The sequence below is a fragment of the Homarus americanus genome, unplaced genomic scaffold (genome assembly GCF_018991925.1).
Source record: "Homarus americanus isolate GMGI-L3 unplaced genomic scaffold, GMGI_Hamer_2.0 scaffold39209, whole genome shotgun sequence".
Classification (NCBI taxonomy): domain Eukaryota; kingdom Metazoa; phylum Arthropoda; class Malacostraca; order Decapoda; family Nephropidae; genus Homarus; species Homarus americanus.
This window is the reverse complement of record NW_024724020.1, coordinates 2,851-23,120: the sequence shown is the minus strand read 5'-3', so window position 1 is coordinate 23,120 and position 20,270 is coordinate 2,851. Positions and strand designations below refer to the sequence as shown.

The 20,270-nt window shown below is 47.8% G+C and overlaps 2 protein-coding genes across 2 annotated transcripts; one reads left to right on the top strand and one right to left on the bottom strand.

Annotated features, from left to right (window-relative positions):
- Positions 1-11,807: 11,807 nt before the first annotated feature.
- On the bottom strand, positions 11,808-12,539 carry LOC121864001 (putative uncharacterized protein YHR217C). Its single transcript, XM_042362877.1, has one exon. The coding sequence runs from the start codon at positions 12,537-12,539 to the stop codon at positions 11,808-11,810; it is 732 nt and encodes a 243-aa protein (XP_042218811.1).
- A 3,949-nt stretch (positions 12,540-16,488) lies between these two features.
- LOC121864000 (protein alan shepard-like) lies at positions 16,489-17,154 on the top strand (the record flags this gene model as incomplete). Its single annotated transcript, XM_042362876.1, is given in 1 exon segment — positions 16,489-17,154. A coding segment is annotated over 1 exon segment (66 nt), but the record flags the coding sequence as incomplete, so codon positions are not given.
- Between the last annotated feature and the right edge of the window lie 3,116 nt (positions 17,155-20,270).

Here is a 20,270-nt window from a genome sequence, read left to right as displayed (position 1 = left end):
CCACTTTGTTTCCATGTTATTTTTCCTACTGCTCTTCACCTCCATCTTCCATATGCCGTCCTTACTATCTTAATGCTATATCCCTGTTCATTTCCTTTCCCTCCTGGTTAAACTAAACTGGAATGGGAATATCACAACCGGGAATTTCTTCTGTATTCTTTATTGATTTGTGTATAGTATTTTATTTGTTTATTCTCCAATTTTGAATGAAACTTGTTAATCATTGTAGGGACAGTGTGGCCATACGAAACATCACACACTTTCTCCTAGTACTGTACTGTATACACTGCTTCGGTTTCCTCCTGTACTAGACACTGGGTGAAGTTCAAAACCTAACTTTTAAGTCACAAAGGACAGACCAATCGCCCATAAGTGGTGAAATGATAAATTCAGAATTAAATTATATGTATTATTCCCTCGCATTTATTGTATATTTATTATTTAACTATGGGGGAGGGAGGGAGGGAGGGGTGTTTACGATGGAAAAAGATGTGCAGTGGTGTGCGTTCGTTGCCTGGGTGTCTGTGAGTGTTACCTTCGTTTGTGCATAACTTATTAACTTGTATATGATAGAGAGAGAGATAAATGAATATAGTACATACCTGGGGATAGATAAAACACACAGATAGTTACATGTATATTGTATATGGATAACTAATTAAATGGATGGATGGATAGATAAGTAGGTCGACAGATTAGTAGATAGATACATGTATACATAGATAGTGCAGGTCTACAAACAAACTACTGTACTGGTGAAACTATGGTCGTGTTAAATAGTGTATCAGTTGAGCCAAGGACCACCCAAGAAACCCATTATGGTGAAATAATTAAAAGCTGTATTATTTTCATTGGTGTCTTGAAATCATTCCATTGATCCAATTGTATTAATGTACAGTAAATTAGAGAAGAAAAACTGAAAACAAATCATCACTAGCCCTGAGATACACAACACTAAAGTCAAGTTTTTTTTGGTCAAAGGTCAGAGTCGCACACGAAGGTCAAGGGTCAGTTTTATCAGCAGGTATATTGTATTGTGTACTACAGTTTATGCTTGTTTGCTGTTTATATATTTACCCCCTGTATATGGCTCGTGAATTATGGTTTTGTAATGTTAATTAGTTTATTTGTGTGGGTAAAACAGTACATAATGTATTTCTGTTTTACATGTGGATGATGGTGGGTGTGAGGATATTATACGCTGTGTGTGCGTGCGTGCGTGCGCGCGCGTGCGCGCGTGCGTAATAATAATAATTAACGGTTAATTGAAAGAGCTTGGCAGCCAGAAGGCTGAAAATATACAGTTACATATTTGGGGAATGGGTTACGAATTACAAATAGTATACAAGTAACATAAGTGACACAAATAAGACATATAATAACTAGATGGGGAAAAGCTCAAACTACAGTTCATTTCAACATAGTGACAGTGTAAGGAGCAGTGTTTACTGGGAGTGAATACACTGATTTATTACAAGTTATTGATAATCTTTACAATGGTTGGGACTGGGCTGTTCTTATAGCGATCAGTTTGTGCACGTATGGGCTGGATGCGGTTGTGGTGTCGAACAGCAATTCTCGGACAAGGGATCTCAGGTGGTAGTAGGAGCTGGTGTCGGGGATGGTGTAGAAGCTTCTTACCAAATTTGCAGATGAGGTCGTGGTGATGGTCAGTGAGAGTCGAAAGGGTCAGTGTGTTGAGCGCTTCTTGATGTGTGGAGTAGGAAGGGGAGAATAATCTTGCATGCCCTCTTTTGCACTTTTTCTGGCGTTCGTTGTGTGGCATTTAGGAGGAGAGATTCCAGGTGGGGAGGCATAGGTGAGCTTGGGAAGTATGAATGTTGTGTAAACATGAGGAGCTCGGGTGCAGGAACTCCGAGGGACTTGAGTCAGCGGAGGAGGTGGAGACGGAAACTGGAGGATTTGACAACTTCACTGACGTGTGGTTTCCAATTTAGTTTGTTGTCTATGGTGACGCCGAGGAGCTTAGTGGAATCTACAACCTGGAGTGTGTTGGGACCTAAAGTAATGGAAGGGGGTGGGACAACGTCGGAGGAGAGGTTGATGTGCATAACCATGATCTTGGTATGGTTGATGGTGACGTGGTTGTTGGTGGCCCAGTTTTGGAGACTGTTGGCAATCCTGAAGGCGGTATAGTTGGGAGCAGAATTGTTGGCGCTGATCCCAATGGTGGAGTCGTCGACATATATTTCCAGCGAGCAGGGGTTTCTCTTAGTATGTTGGTGACGCCGGAAGCTGATGGTCCCATCTTGGTGCCTTGGGGGCGCCACAGGTGATGACTGAAGGTGAGACCCAGCCCTCGAGCGTGCAGCTTGGCGTGGGTCACTGAGGAATCTGTAGCCATGGTATAAGACTTCTCCGAAGCCCGAGGTCAATAACTTTGTTGATGATTATATTGTAGTCGACTAGGTGAGCGCTTTAGTGAAATCAATGAAGCGGCTTAGCTACAGACGTTTTCGTTTCTCCCGAGATGGCGTATATGTAATCGAAAGCTGACAAGACACTGAGTGGTGGAGAGTTTTCATGTTGCCAAATTGCTGAGGGTCTACGACTCCTGCAATATCAGCATAAGCCCAGTCGAACACAAAACTTTCACAGATTAGGCTGGGTATTGGGGTGATTGCAATAGGTCGTAGCTGATTTAAGGATTGTGGGCTGGTTGACTTGGGCACTGGTGACACATAGGAGGTCTTCCAGTCAGCTGGGCATCTGGCTTGACTGAGAGAAGCATTGATGATGGAGCAGAGGGGTTTAGCAAGCTCCGGGGAGAACTCCTTGAAGAGTTTCATTGGTAAGTCAATGGGGGTGGTAGAGCGTTTTAATTTTAGTTTGTCCAGGCGTTTTGCTACGTCAAATCTTCTACTAAGTCAGTGGGAAGGGGGGCTGGTAGGTAAGCAGGGAGAGTGGTTGTGTCAAGCCGTGGGAGCGTCTGGCATATAGTAGCGAAATGGTTATTTGTTTGCTCAGCTGCGTCAACATTAGTGAGATGGCTCAGGAAGGGGAGGGGGTGTGTCTTATTGTTTAGTCCACAGAGTTCTTTAAGCTTACCATACCATTGACTGATGTTGGTCTGCTTCAGGTGTTGTAATTTGGTTGGGTAGTGGGACTTCTTTGCAGTGCGTATTTCGCGGATGACTCGGTTGCGAAGTGACCTGTAGCGGATGTGGTCATTGAGATGAAAGGCTCTGTCTCTCTGTTGCATAAGTCTTTTGATCCGAGGTGTGATCCAGGGCAAGTCAGCTGGGTGAGATCTGACGGACTTCTCGGGGAAGAAGTGGTGGTGAGCTTCCGTGGTGGTGTTGGTATAATTTATCCATTTGGTTTCCACGTCATCCACGCTAAGTACTTCAGTCCAGGGATGGTGAACTATCCACTGCCCGAAGAGGCGCACTGCAGAGTCAGTAATCGGCCTGTAGGTCTTGATGTAGGGTCTCTGTACTTGAGTGGGAGTGGCAGCTGGGGACCAGAGCACTGATAAGTGTGTGCTACACCCGATAGGAGGCATTGGTTGAGGTGGTTGGTACTGGTCTGCTAAGTCAGTTAAGATAAGGTCAAGGGTATTTTGACCGTGTGTGGGGAAGGTCACAACTTGTGATAGTGATAGCTGGTCCTGGATATCAGTGGTGTCAATTTCATTTAAATCCCCACATAATACTAACTTGGCACATGGGTACCTAACTCTGAGGTGGTCTGAGGTGGTGATGAGGTGATTGATAAGAGTGTCTCTGGTGGGTGATCGAGGCGGATGGTATGCCACACAGATTATAATGGAAGCAGTGTTGCGTGGGTGGGCCCGTAGCACGACACGTACCCATAATGCTTCCACATCTGCTGGGACTTGAACATCCAGGCGTGACGGGCGTAGGTCATCTTGACAGAAGAGGGCAACGCCCCCTCTGTGTGTGTGTGTGTGTGTGTGTGTTATTTTTATGTTATTATGGTACGTAAATGTCACGTCTGGGATTTGAACCTTCATACTGTGCCTGGGAACACCAGTTAGATGCATTCCCTGATTACTTGCCACTTAAGACAATAGACGATTTAACTTAGCCTAACATAACCTTACCTAATCTAATATAACCTAACTAACCTAACCTAAACTTAACTAACCTAGCATTTCCTAAGTAACCAAATCTTACATAGCATAACCTAACTAACCTAGCATAACCTAACTTAACTAACCTAGCATAACCTAACTTAACTAACCTAGCATAACCTAACTCAACTAACTTAGCATAACCTAACTCAACTAACCAAGTCTTACCAAACTTAACTAACCTGACCATCGAAGCGGGGAGACAAAAATTGGACAAAACAGATGACCGTCCAGGTGGGAATGGTCCATGTGAAGGCTTGAGTGGTGTGTACTGTAATGTTAACCCCTTGAGTGATCTAATATAACCCCCCTGATTACAGTGTCATCTTACTCAAGGGATTTAGACCTCACATTCAAGGGGGGATTAAGACCTCACATTAAAGGGGGGATTAAGACCTCACATTCAGGGGGATTAAGATCTCACATTCAGGGGATTAAGACTTCACATTCAGGGGGATTAAGACCTCACATTCAGGGAATTAAGACCTCACATTCAGGGAATTAAGACCTCACATTCAAGGGGGGATTAAGACCTCACATTCAGGGGGATTAAGACCTCACATTCAGGGGATTAAGACCTCACATTCAGGGGATTAAGACCTCACATTCAGGGGGATTAAGACCTCACATTCAGAGGATTAAGACCTCACATTCAGGGGATTAAGACCTCACATTCAGGGGATTAAGACCTCACATTCAGGGGGATTAAGACCTCATCCTTGAGGAATTAATTCTTCATGCTCAAGGAGTTTGAGGTCTTTTACTGAGTTCATTATATATACTATGCTGTACTGTACTTGTTGGCATCATTCTAAGTGGCTTATTATACGGTACACCTAACCTAACCTAACCTAACCCTACTTAACCCAACCCTACTTAACCCAACCCTACTTAACCCAACCCTACTTAACCCAACCTTACTTAACCCGACCTAACCTACCCAACCCAACCCTAATTCAGTACTGTACTTTTAAGTTCTCATGTTAACATTGTTTTTCTTTTTTCCCCAGGTAAGTGTGATGCAGACAAGGACCACAGAAGGTTAGCGACAGAGTACCCGTGAGTGTTGCTTTTGACAGGGTGCCGATATATACATACTGGGCGGGTCAGGTCTTCTGGTAGCCTAGTTCCTACCCTCAGAAATCTATGTCTTAAACTGTTAGTGCACTGTTTTTTTTTAATGTTTTTTCTCCCCTTTAATTTCCCCTATGGTTTTTAATTTCCCTGAAGATTTTTTTAATTTCTCATAGTTTTAATTTCTCATAAAATTCTTATTTCCCCCAAGGTTTTAATTTATGCTATTCGTTTCTTATGAGAATGTGGTGTGGGTCTTGTTTATGTTAGCATGGAAGTTGGTTTAAATGGATGACAGTTCACACAGTACAGCACCTACAGTAGAGTTCAGCAGCGGTTTGAGGAAAGGTTAGTGAGTATTGTAGCTGCTATCTCACTTGTGGGGTGTTTGCACTTAAGGATAAAAATAAGAGTTGCCTTCGTTATTCTGTGCTATAACCATTTGCTTCAGGGTAATTGGGTGACACACGTTATACAGGTACCGAGTGACATACAGGTAATGATGGTCACATACAGGTACCGAGTGACACACAGGTAATGATTGGTCACATACAGGTACCGAGTGACATACAGGTAATGATTGGTCACATACAGGTACCGAGTGACTTCAGGTTATGAATGACATTTATTATATAGGTATTGAATGGCAAATATAAGTACTGAGTGACACATACAGTTAATGAATGATACATTATACAGGTACTGAATGACACATTATAAGGCAATGAATGACACATTATACAGGCACTGAATGACACATATTACACAAGTATTTTATGACATTAACTACCATGTGTCTGGGTGTTACAGGTGCGTGCGTAAAAAAGATACCTGTATATTTACTGTAAACTGTAACCACTTTTTAAGCCAATTTCACCCTCTGGTAGAGCGTAGATAAGAGTGATTATGGTGAGCTGTGTATCGTATTGAGCCCGTGAGAGGTGAATTCCTCTATCATGTCCCACGAACAGAACATGGGAACTGCCTAGTGACCGTGTTGGGTTTTATTGATTTATTTTTTAATACTGTGTGTGTGTGTGTGTGTGTGTGTGTGTGGACGAAGATACTTTAATTGTGTCGCATGTGCTTCTCATTTTCTTTCATTTTCTCAATTTTCTTTCTTTTTCTCTTGTTACTGTTTCTCCTTTCTCTTCTTGCTCTCTCTGTTTAAAATTGTGATACAGAGGCGGACATAAGTGATAGTAAACCACCATCTTCACGAATACGTACTGTAGTTACCTGCTGTATTGTGCTGTATAAAAGAGTTCGCTCTGTACTTATCGCTTTCAGACCCCGGGTGTGGGAAAGCTTTCATACTTTGTGGATCTTAGTGTATAGATATTTTAGAGGAAAAAAATAAATGTGAGCAAACCTGAATGATTCTCCCATCATGGAGTAGGTGATAGTTAATGGATGAGGAGTGGGTGGGGGTCAGCCAGGCCAGAGAAACAAACGGCAGGTGGTTGGTAGAACTTGTCTTCTCTCTCCAGGTGCTGCACTGTCTTAAATATATTAATTTGTTTATTATACTGGTATGGCTGCTATTTGGACCTCAAGGGCAGGGTAGTTACTATTTTAACCTTTTGGTTGTGTTAAGGCGCCGTCACAAGCACTTTTTCCGTCAACTTCCCGGTTTCCGTCGTTTTTACCACGAATGTCCATTTTTCTAGCCCGTCTCGCTCAGACGAAACGTTTCGTTTACGCCTGGCTGACTTGCACCACTTTCTGTGGTCAAGTCAAGATCTATACCGGAGAATGAGGATAATTATACAAAATAAATATCGAACTCCGTTAAATAACGAAATTAATTTTAAAATTGATCAGTATTGGCACTTTCAATAAACTGCCTTAGTATATTTTTATTGATGTTGATATTCTTAAATCCATCTGATATTTGAGTCGTGTTCAACATATTCACGGCTTCTATTCCTGTGTGGACCCGCCTGGCCGAAGAACACACAATAGACAATATTAGCTCTCATCGTTGCCTGTGGGACCCGGGGATGATAGATTCAGGGGGGGGGGGCATACAACGCCATTTTCTTTGTTTACAATTGACGAGCCCAGAACACAGTCGCGTGTGACGGCGAATTCAAAAAATTGAAAACTTTTAGAAAATTGACGCAATAAAATGAAGGAAAAAACGCTGGTGTGACGCCGCGTTTAGTTAGCTCTGTGACTGCATTTTCCCGATTGGTTAACAAGTTTTTTTCCTCGCTGAATTTTGTTCTGTATTTAGTATTATTTTTGTAAATAAAATAAGACTATACTGTATATCTGTGTTTATACCAGCCCAGTCGCTCACCTTCACAGCTATAGCCTCTGGCGGTCCCTCACGGCCGGTCAGACGCTCACATGACTCCTGAGCTTGATAAAGTTCGCGAGTGTGCCATCAGGAGGATTCACTCCAAGTCCTACAGCTTTAGTGTTTTTAAAGGCACCGTGGGCATCTTGAGAGAGAGAGAGAGTATGTTTGAACACCTAAGATTACAAAGTGTTGGGTCACGTGAAGTATACTGTAGGCATCCCAGCTTATTTTCACTTGAGGATTAAACACCCTAACCTAGACGAACCTAACCCAACCCAGCCAAACTTAGCATAACGTAAACCAGCCAAACTTAACCTAACTTAACCGCATCTTACCTAACCCAACCAAACTTAACCTAACTTAATCATGTCAAACTTAACGTAATCTAACCTAATCCAGCCAAACGTAACCTAACCCAGTCAAACTTTTAACCTAACCCAGCCAAACTCAACGTAGCCTAACTTAATCCAGCCAAACTTAACTTAACCTAATCCAGCCAAACTTAACCCAACCCAACAGGTGAGGTAGAGTGCCTAATAATCACGTGACCCCAAGTATTGACCTTGTGGAGCCTGACGCCTGTGAATGTTGTGCTTAGTGATGGTGACGGCTGGCCGAGTCTGCTGGTGGCTCATGGCTTCCAGTGCTAGTGGTTGGGTTGGGTTAGGTTAGGTTTGGTTTGGTTAGGGTTGAATTAAGTTAGGGTAGGTTTGATTGTTGTGTTATGTTGGGTTAGGGTTAGATTAGGTTACATTTGAATAGATTAATTGGGTTGGGTTAGATTAGGGGTTAAGATGTGTTAGGCTGAGTTGGGCTAAGTGCTAGGATATTAGGTTAGGTTGACAAGCTAAGTTAGATATTAGGGGTTAGGGTTGAGTTGGGTTAAGTTTGGTTAGGATTGGGTTGGGACCTGTTAGCTGGAGAGACACATGTGGCCTGCTAACTGTTGGAGATGACTATTGGTGTGTTGGAGATGATTATTGGTGTGTTGGAGAGATGAGGAGAGGACGCAGGACGGTGGGGGGAGAGGAAGGAGAGAGAAAATCGAGGAGGAAGTTGGGTATTAGGAGAGAAGGTAGGTGGGAGGGAAGTGAATATGGGAGAGAAGGTAGGAGGGAGGAAGTAGTCACAAAGAATGGTAGGAGGGAAGGCTAGTCATGGAGGAGGGAGGTAGGTGGGAGGGAAGTAGTCATGGGAGAGAAGGTAGGGAGGGAGGGAAGTAGTCAAGGGAAGAATGGTAGGAGGGAAGGAAGTAGCCATGGGAGTAGAGGTAGGAGGGAGGAAGTAGTCATGGGAGGAGGCAGAGGAGTGGAAGTAGTCATGGGAAGAATGGTAGGAGAGAAGGAGGATAGGAGGACATGGGGGGAAGGGAGGTGATGAAGATGGAAACAGGCGCGGAAGGACGGAGGAAGGTGAAGTAGGGGTGGTGGGAGGAAGAGAGGTGGAATGGAGTGGGGATGAGAGGGACAAGGGGGGGAGTTTAAGGTGGGTGGGGAGTAAGTGAAGGAGAGGCTGTGGGGTTGAGGGGTAGGGAGGGGGGAGGGAAGGAGTGAGGAGGTGGGTAGGGGGAGGCAGGAGGGAGGGGAGGGGGAGGGGGAGGGGAGGAGGTAGGGGGGAGGGGAGGTAGGCATGATTGTGGTGAAGGTAAACAAAGATCAGCTGGTGTGAGTGGATGACGACGCAGTGTCGGGCTGGCGGTCACCCTGGCCCACCACCATGGGGTCATCTTGGGCTACACTGGATCGTTCTGGTCTATCCAGTTCATCTGAGTCACTATGGGTCATCTTGGCCACACTGGATCGTTCTGGTCTATCCTGGTTCATCTGAGTCACTTGCGGGTCATCGTGGGCTACACTCGGATCGTTCTGGCTCATCCCGGTTCATCCGGAGTCACTTGCGGGTCATCGTGGGCCACACTGGATTGTTCTGGTCTATCCTGGTTCATCTGAGTCACTATGGGTCATCGTGGGGCTGTACCGATCGTTCAGTTCATTCTGGTTCATCTGAGTCACTATGGGTCATCGGGCCGCTATAATTGGATCGTTCTGGTCTATCCTGGTTCATCTGAGCCACCCCGAGTCACTATGGGCCATATCTTGGGCTACACTCGGATCGTTCTGGTCTATCCTGGTTCACTGGAGCTTCACCCTGAGTCACGCGGGTCATCGTGGGCTACACTGGATCGTTCTGGTCTATCCTGGTTCAACTGAGTCACCCTGAAAGTCACTATGGGTCATCAGCCAAGCACTGGATCGTTCTGGTCTATCCTGGTTCATATGAGTCACTATGGGTCATCTTGGGCTACACTGATCGTTCTGGTCTATCCTGGTTCATCTGAGTCACCCCGGAGTCACTCGGCGGGTCATCTTGGGCTACACTGGATCGTTCTGGTCTATCCTGGTCATCTGAGTCACCCCTTATCACTATGGGTCATCTTGGGCTACACTGGATCGTTCTACCATCCTGGTTCATCTGAGTCACCCCGAGTCACTATGGGCCATCGTGGGCTACACTGGACGATCGTTCTGGTCTATCCTGGTTCATTCTGAGTCACCCCTGAGCCACTATGGGCCATCGTGGGCTAAGCACTGGATCGTTCTGGCTCCATCCTGGTTCATCTGAGTCACCCCGAGTCACTATGGGTCATCTTGGGCTACACTGATCGTTCTGGTTCATCTCGGTTCATCTGAGTCACCCTGAGTCACTAAGGGTCGTGGGCCACACTCGGATCGTTCTGGCTCATCCTGTCTGCCCTGAGTCACCCCTGAGTCACTATGGGGTCATCTTGGCCACACTGGATCGTCTCTGGCTCATCCTGGTTCATCTGAGCCACCCCTGAGTCACTATGGGTCATCTTGGGCCACACTGGATCGTTCTGGTCTATCCTGGTTCATCTGGAGTCACCCCGCCATGGGTCATCGTGCCACACTGATCGTTCTGGTCTATCCTGTTCATCTGGAGCTCACCCCGGAGTCACTATGGGTCATCGTGGGCTACACCGGATCGCTCTGGTCTATCCTGGTTCATCTGAGTCACCCCGAGTCATTATAATATCTTACACTGATCGTTCTGGTCTATCCTGGTTCATCTGAGTCACCCCGGAGTCACTATAACATTCAATACAACCGGATCGTTCTGGTCTATCCTGGTTCATCTGGAGTCACCCCGAGTCACTATTGGTCATCGTGGGCTACACTGGATCGTTCTGGTTCATCCTGGTTCATCTGAGTCACCCTGTGGAGTCACCAGGGTCATCGCCAGCACTGACGTTCTGGTCTATCCTGGTTCATCTGAGTCACTATGGTCATCGGCTACACTGAATCGTTCTGGTCTATTCTGGTTCATTCGAGTCAGCTCTCAGTCATCGTGGGCTACACTGGATCGTTCTGGTCTATCCTGGTTCACATCTTGGACACCCTGAGTCACTATGGGTCATCTTGGCCACACTGATCGTTCTGGTCTATCCTGGTTCATCTGAGTCACCCCGAGTCACTATGGGTCATCTTGGGCTACACTGGATCGTTCTGGTCTATCCTGGTTCATCTGAGTCACCCCGAGTCACTATGGGTCATCTTGGGCTACACTGGATCGTTCTGGTCTATCCTGGTTCATCTGAGTCACCCCGAGTCACTATGGGTCATCTTGGGCTACACTGGATCGTTCTGGTCTATCCTGGTTCATCTGAGTCACCCCGAGTCACTATGGGTCATCTTGGGCTACACTGGATCGTTCTGGTCTATCCTGGTTCATCTGAGTCACCCCCGAGGTCACTATGGGTCATCTTGGGCTACACTGGATCGTTTCTGGTCTATCCTGGTTCATCTGGGTCACCCCGAGTCACTGTGGGTCATCGTGGGCTACACTGAGATCATTTCTGGTCTATCCTGGTTCATCTGAGTCACCCCGAGTCACTATGGGTCATCTTGGGCTACACTGGATCGTTCTGGTCTATCCTGGTTCATCTGAGTCACCCCGAGTCACTATGGGTCATCTTGGGCTACACTGGATCGTTCTGGTCTATCCTGGTTCATCTGAGTCACCATGGGTCATCGTGGGCTACACTGGATCGTTCTGGCCTATCCTGGTTCATCTGAGTCACCCCGAGTCACTATGGGTCATCTTGGGCTACACTGGATCGTTCTGGTCTATCCTGGTTCATCTGAGTCACCCCGAGTCACCCTGAGTCACTATGTTATCGCTTTATATCGACCTGGGACACTGTGGCGATCAAGGACTCAAGGGCATAGACTTAACATGTTGGTATTCTCTTGGGATAGTTAAGGAATCCTGGCGTAATGTTGTACAGTATTAGACGACACGAGACACCGTGGGGCACCGTAGGGCATTGTGTATGGGTCTGAGGGGGGCGCTTAATAAAGGTGAGGGCGCGTAGGAAGGTATGGGGTGGGCGTGTGAGGGCGTACTGTGAGGGCGTACTGTGAGGCGTGGAGTGGGCGTGTGAGGGCGTACTGTGAGGCGTGGAGTGGACGTGTGAGGGCGTACTGTGAGACGTGGAGTGGACGTGTGAGGGCGTACTGTGAGACGTGGAGTGGACGTGTGAGACGTACTGAGGCGTGGGTGGACGTGAGGGGCGTGTGCTGTGAGGGCGTGGAGTGGACGTGTGAGGGGCGTACTGTGAGGGCGTGGAGTGGACGTGTGAGGGCGTACTGTGAGGCGTGGAGTGGACGTGTGAGGGCATACTGTAGACGTGGAGTGGACGTGTGAGGGCGTACTGTAGGGGTAAGGTGGACGTGTGAGGGCGTACTGGGGCGTGGGTGGACGTGTGGGGCGTCCTGTGGGCGTGGGTGGACGTGTGAGGGGCGTATTGTGAGGGCGTGGGTGGACATTGAGGGCGTACTGTGAGGCGTGGGTGGACGTGTGAGGGCGTACTGTGAGGCGTGGAGTGGACGTGTGAGGGCGTACTGTGAGGCGTGGAGTGGACGTGTGAGGGCGTACTGTGAGGCGTGGGTTGTGGACGGGGATGCGCAGGGGAGCGTGGGGGTATGCAGTAGATAAGGGCGTGGAGTTGAGGGCGTGCATGGAGGCCTGGAGGAACTATAGGCAAGGGCGTGGGGTAGAGGTGAGGGCGTGAGGCGGAGTTAAGGGCGTATAAGGAGGTGTTGGGTGGAGTTGAGGGCGTGAGGCGGAGGTGAGGGCGTGAGGCGGAGTTAAGGGCGTATAAGGAGGTGTTGGGTGGAGTTGAGGGCGTGAAGAACAAACAGTAAAGGTGATGGAGTGGGAGGGGTCTTGCCTGGAGATCAGCTGACTGTCAAGCTAGATCAGCTGACGTCCACCCTCCACCCCCTCTCCTCACTCTCACGCTCGCCCTCCTCCCTGAGCTGCCTCCGCCCCCCTCCCCGACCCTCCTCCTTTGGCTGTACTGGCGCCTTGAAGGCTCGGGGGGGGAGGAGGTCGCAGGGTGAGGTCCAGAGATGTAATCAAGGGATAGGGGATGGAGAGTCAGGCAGCGTTGCCGCTGTGAGCGCTGCCGGCCTGCTAGCCCACGTCATCCCCCTGCCTCCCTCCTTCCCCCTCCCTTCCTCCTCCCCCTTCCCCTCCTCCCCTTCCCCTCTCCCTTCCCCCTCATCCTTTCCCCTCCTCCCCCTTCCCCTCCTCCCCCTTTCCCGCTCTCCCCTTCCCCTCCCTACTCATCCTCCGTCTGTACTGTTGGTGCTGGAATATGATCTAACGTGTGTGTGGAGAGAAAGAGAAATAGACCATCATTAATTAACACAACAGCTGCGAGAAGTGTCATTTTAAATCACCGTCCAGTAGTACAGTACAGTAGTGGCGGCGTCATGAGTAATGGTGTACACGCCGTTATGACAACCACAACTGTACAGACAGACAGTTACTAACACGTCCACACACACACATCACGTATTGTTGCAGGACGCGGGCCGTTCCTCAAGGGCAACCTACTACTGAGAGTCACTGTACTGCATATTATTGTCACTTGTGTGTACACCTCATCGAGCAAGCCCATATACTGTATACAAGTGTGTGTGTGTGTGTGTGTGTGTGTGTGTGTGCACTTTTGTGTGTTTTGGGGGAGGGTGTACATGAGGCGTTAATAGCGTGTCTGTGTGACCAAAAATTCAGTAGTGTCAACTGTGAATGTTTGTCATGGCGCCATTGATGAAGAGCAAATTATTGAAGTACCAAACCTGAACGTGTCTCCTCCTGTACAAACAACTTCAGCATTTAGGTACACAGCGGGGTAGGTGGACCAGCTAAAACTCTGCCTCGATGAAGAAATATTGGACAACTATTTTGGCCTCTCTAATAAAGCTTTCCAGACAGTATTCATCACCCACCCACCCACCCACCCACCCACAATAATAATAATAATAATAATAATAATAATGGTCGCCCCTTGAAATCGAGGATGGTCGGCCCAAGAACCACCAAGGCGTGAATTTGTTTAAGGTGTAGAAGCTGTCGCAAACACAACCACACCCTGAGTTAACGAGCTGCACGACCCAGTGTCAAGGAATAGTCCGAGAAGACCGGACAACTCACCAACTACACTGGCTAACCATTACCCCGGAATACGATGCGCAAATCGATCCGTGGATCGAACTCTGGTCCGCTCACTTGTGAGGCGAGGATGCTGAACATTACACCACAGGTCAACACACACGCATACACACACCCACACCCAGTACACACACACACACAGTATACACCCACACCCAGTACACACACACACACAGTACACACACACACACACACACACACCTGGATTTAATTGTTTCCTTATTTATAAAGTTATCTATTAAAGGATCATAATGACTAGCAAGTTTGGTTCTGTGGCGTGGTGGTTATTATCCTTCTTGTGTGTGTGTGTGTGTGTATGTATGTGTGTGTGTGTGTGTGTAAAAATTAGGGATGGGTTATTAACGAAATTTTGTGTTTATGAATATCACAATATATCAATAACGTGTCAAGAGGAATGTGACAAACCAGCAGAGTGTGTGAGTATCTGTGAGGGGAGGGAGGGAGGGGCTGTCTACCTCTCTCCCTCACACACACACCAGGTCGTCATGGGCTGTAGATAACCTAACCACATTCCCATCAGGTTATCTTATTATCTCGGCTAACACCTTCACTTCGGGGACGCCACCTTGAGCATTTTCTTTGGCTCTGGTCACACTAATACCCAGCCAGACCATAGGGATACTGTATACGTCTCTCAGCCTGTGTTACGTGAAGGCACCGCTCTGGGTGACTAGTTTGGAGCTATCTTGTGTATTACTGTAGGTCTATAGGCCACATTATCTGGCTTACTGTAGGTCTATAGGCCACATTATCTGGCTTACTGTAGGTCACATTATCTGGCTTACTTTAGGTCTATAGGCCACATTATCTGGCTTACTTTAGGTCTATAGGCCACATTATCTGGCTACACTGTCACGTCCACCGCCACCAAAATTCTTGTGCATTAAAAAAAATCACGTGAATATTAGGCACCCCAGCTTATTTAAACCTATTGATTAAACAACACTTAACGCTACTTTGGGGGTTAGGTTACGTTAGTGTTAGGTTAGTGTTAGGTTAGATTAGGTTAGTGTTAGGTTAGTGTTAGGTTAGATTAGGTTAGTGTTAGGTTAGTGTTAGGTTAGATTAGGTTAGTGTTAGGTTAGTGTTAGGTTAGATTAGGTTAGTGTTAGGTTATGTTAGGTTAGTGTTAGGTTATGTTAGGTTAGATTAGGTTAGATTAGGTTAGTGTTAGGTTAGATTAGGTTAGTGTTAGGTTAGATTAGGTTAGTGTTAGGTTAGTGTTAGGTTAGTGTTAGGTTAGATTAGGTTAGTGTTAGGTTATGTTAGGTTAGTGTTAGGTTATGTTAGGTTAGATTAGTTTAGATTAGGTTAGTGTTAGGTTAGATTAGGTTAGTGTTAGGTTGGTGTTGGGTTAGATTGGGTTTGTGTTGGGTTAGTGTTAGGTTATGTTGGGTTAGTGTTAGGTTATGTTGGGTTGGTGTTAGGTTGGTGCTTGGGTGTTTTACTCCTCAAGTGAAATAAACTGGTGTGCCTTATCCTCACGCGATCTGCTAGATTGATGGGTAGATGGGTGATGGGGTGCTAGATGGGTGATGGGGTGCTAGATGGGTGATGGGGTGCTGAATGGTGGTGATTGATGGGTGGTAGGTAGATTAGAGGGAAAGGTATAATTAATAGGTAGGAAATTGAAGCAGTGGGGGTGGGGAGGGGAGGAGGAGGATTAAGGTGGAGAAGAAGGGTGGAGTAGGGTGTGGGTTGTTGTGAAGGAGGTGGGTGGGTAGGTGCAGGCGTATAGGTGTATGGTGATGGGTGGGTGGTAGGTGCGGCAGGCGTATAGGTGCATGGTAATGGTAGGTGCGGCTGGCGTATAGGTGCATGGTAATGGGTGGTGGGTAGGTGCGGCAGGCGTATAGGTGCATGGTAATGGGTGGGTGGTAGGTGCAGCAGGCGTATAGGTGTATGGTGATGGGTGGGTGGTGGTGTGGCAGGCGTATAGGTGCATGGTAATGGGTGGGTGGGTAGGTGCGGCAGGCGTATAGGTGCATGGTAATGGGTGGGTGGTGGGTGTGGCGTATGGGTGCATGGTATGGGTGGGTGGGTAGGTTCGGCAGGCGTATGGGTGTATGGTGATGGGTGGGTGGGTAGGTGCGGCAGGCGTATAGGTGTATGGTGATGGGTGGGTGGGTAGGTGCGGCAGGCGTATAGGTGTATGGTGATGGGTGGGTGGGTAGGTGCGGCAGGCATAGGTGCATGGTGATGGGTGGGTGGGTAGGTGCGGCAGGCGTATAGGTGTATGGTGATGGGTGGGTGGGTGGGTGCGGCAGGCGTATAGGTGCATGGTGATGGGTGGGTGGGTGGGTAGGTGGGTGGTGTACGACATAATACAGTGTTGTTGTGAGGGTTGCGGGTGGTGGTGGGTGGGTGTGGTGGGCGGGGCAGGGTGTACGTGACAGTGACGTCAGTGCGGGGGTGGTGTTGGAGGGCGGCCGTCAGTGCCTGGCTGGCAGTCGCGCAGGCCACATGTCGTTAGTGAGAAAGGGTGTGTGGCGATGAGCGGGTGCGGGAGGTAGGTGTAGCGGCGAGCGGTGCAACAGAAGCAGCAGCAGCAGGATTGTGGTGGCGGGGCCCAGTGTAGATCGGCGGGGCATGAGGTTGGCGGCGCCCCTGCCTCAGCCCCACTGAGTCAGGTGGTGGGCCTTACCGCACCAGCCGGGCCTTCACTTGTGCAGCAGGCGGTGGTCAAGCCTGGTGGTGCCACGGTAGCCAGTGATGTGTCAGTGAGTGGCTTCAGGCACACACTGTTAGTAGAGCCTCCTCGCCTTAGTGTAGCTATAGTGTTCCCTCCATCCCGAGTCTCAGGTGAGGCTCCCAGTGTTTGTGTGTGTGTGTAGCCTGGTGGTGCCACTCCCCCAGCAGGCAGGTGGTGGCCAGTGTAGGCACACAGCCCCAGTGTAGCTCGTGTACCACACCACACGCTCATGTGAAGCTGTGTGGTGTGTGGTAGTGGAGTGAAGTATCGTGGTGGTGGGCGAGTCACTAGGCCCCACCACCCAGGTGTTGGTGCCACGCCCCCAGCACCAGCAGGATGGCCACGCGTCACGACCACCCTCCTCATCACGTCCCTGGCAAGAAGCCCTTCACCAAGCTGCCGGTAAGTTGTCGTCTACCTCTTGTGGCCCTAAGTACACCCTCCCGTGTCACTACTGTTATCATCTACCTTTAACACTCACTTGGCCTTACCCCACCACAGCAAGGTGTACCACCTACCGCAGCTTTATCACCTACCACAGATTCACCCATCTACCACAGTTTCACCACCTACCACAGATTCACCCACCTACCACAGCAAGGCATACCACCTACCACAGTGTTATCACTTAATATAGCAGAACCACTACCTGTCTCGCTCCCCCAATCACCACAACAGTGTCACCATCTAGTACAATCACCACAACAGTGTCACCATCTAGTACAGTCACCACAAACAGTGTCACCATCTAGTACAGTCACCACAACAGTGTCACCATCTAGTACAGTCACCAACAACAGTGTCACCATCTATACAGTCACCACATCATGTCACCATCTAGTACAGTCACCACAACAGTGTCACCATCTAGCACAGTCACTCACAACAGAAAGTGTCACCATCTAGTACAATCACCACAACAGTGTCACCATCTAGTACAATCACCACAACAGTGTCACCATCTAGTACAGTCACCACAACAGTGTGTCACCATCTAGTACAGTCACCACACAACAGTGTCACCATCTAGTACAGTCACCACATCAGTGTCACCATCTAGTACAGTCACCACAACAGTGTCACCATCTAGCACAATCACCACAACAGTGTCACCATCTAGTGCCAACTCCAGCCACAACAGCAAGTCACCATCTAGTACAGTTTCTTCACCACAACAGTGTCACCATCTAGTACACAGTCGACCACAACAGTGTCACTTACATCTAGCACAGTCACCACAACAGTGTCAACATCTAGCACAATCACCACAACAGTGTCACTATCTAGGCATAATCACCACAACAGTGTGTCACCATCTAGTACAGTCACTCACAACAGTGTCACCATATCTAGTACAGTCACCACAACAGTGTCACCATCTAGTACAATCACCACAACAGTGTCACCATCTAGCATTAAATCACCACAACAGTGTCACCATCTAGTACAGTCACCACAACAGTGTCACCCATCTATACAGTCACCACAACAGTGTCACCATCTAGTACAGTCACCACAACAGTGTCAAACCATCTAGTACAATCACCACAACAGTGTCACCATCTAGTACAATCACCACAACAGTGTCACCATCTAGTACAATCACCACAACAGAGTGTCACCATCTAGTACAGTCACCACAACAGTGTCACCATCTAGTACAGTCACCACAACAGCAAGTCACCATCTAGCGAAGTCACCACAACAGTGTCACCATCTAGCACAATCACCACAACAGTGTCACCATATCTAGTACAATCACCACAACAGTAAGTCAGTCACCATCTAGTACAGTCACCACAACAGTGTCACCATCTAGCAAGAAGTCACCACAACAGTGTCACCATCTAGCATACAGTCACCACAACAGTGCGTCACCATATCTAGTACAATCACCACATCAGTGTCACCATCTAGCATTAATCACCACAACAGTGTCACATCTAGTACAGTCACCACAACAGTGTCAACATCTAGTACAGTCACCACAACAGTGTCACCATCTAGTACAATCACCACAACAGTGCGTCACCATCTAGTACAATCACCACAACAGCAAATACCATCTAGCACAGTCACCACAACAGTGTCACCATCTATATACAATCACCATCTAGTACAGTCACCACAACAGTGTCACCATCTAGTACAGTCACCACAACAGTGTCACCATGTAGTACAGTCACCACAACAGTGTCACCATCTAGCATTAACTCACCACAACAGTGTCACCATCTAGGCACAATCATCACAACAGTGTCACCATCTAGTACAGTCACCACAACAGTGTCACCATCCAGTACAGTCACCACAACAGTGTCACCATCTAGTGCCATCTCACCACAACAGTGTCAACACCATTTGGCATAATCACCACAGCGGTGTCACCATCTAGTACAGTCACCACAACAGTGTCACCATCTAGTACAATCACCACAACAGTGTCACCATCTAGTACAATCACCACAACAGTGTCACCATCTAGCACAGTCACCACAAACAGTGTCACCATCTAGTACAGTCACCACAACAGTCACCATCTAGTACAGTCACCACAACAGTGTCACCATCTAGTACAGTCATCACAACAGTGTCACCATCCAGTACAATCACCACAAGTGTCACCATCTAGTACAGTCACCACAACAACAGTGTCACCATCTAGCATGTCACCACAACAGTGTCACCATCTAGTACAATCACCACAACAGTGTCACCATCTAGTACAATCACCACAACAGTGTCAGCTCATCTAGTACAGTCACCACAACAGTGTCACCATCTAGTACAGCTTCACCACAACAGTGTCACCATCTAGTACAGTCACCACAACAGTGTCACCATCTAGTACAATCACCACAACAGTGTCAACATCTAGTACAGTCACCACAACAGTGTCACCATCTAGGCATAGTCATCACAACAGTGTCACCATCTAGTACAGTCACCACAACAGTGTCACCATCTAGTACAGTCACTCACAACAGTGTCACCATCTAGTACAGTCACCACAACAGTCACCATCTAGTACAGTCACCACAACAGTGTCACTCATCTAGTGCCAGTCACCACAACAGTGTCACCATCTAGCACAGTCACCACAACAGCAAGTCACCATCTAGTACAGTCACCACAACAGTGTCACCATCTAGCACAGTCACCAACAGTGTCACCATCTAGCACAGTCACCACAACAGTGTCACCATCTAGCACAGTCACCACAACAGTGTCAAATTAATATCTAGCACAGTCACCACAACAGTGTCACCATCTAGTACAATCACCACAACAGTGTCACCATCTAGCATACAGTCACCATACCTGCAAGTCACCATCTAGCACAGTCACCAAACAGTGTCACCATCTAGTACAGTCACCACAACAGTGTCAATACCATCTAGTACAGTCACCACAACAGTGTCACCATCTTAGTACAGCCATCACAACAGTGTCACCATCTAGCATACAGTCACCACAACAGTGTCACCATCTAGCACAGTCACCACAACAGTGTCACC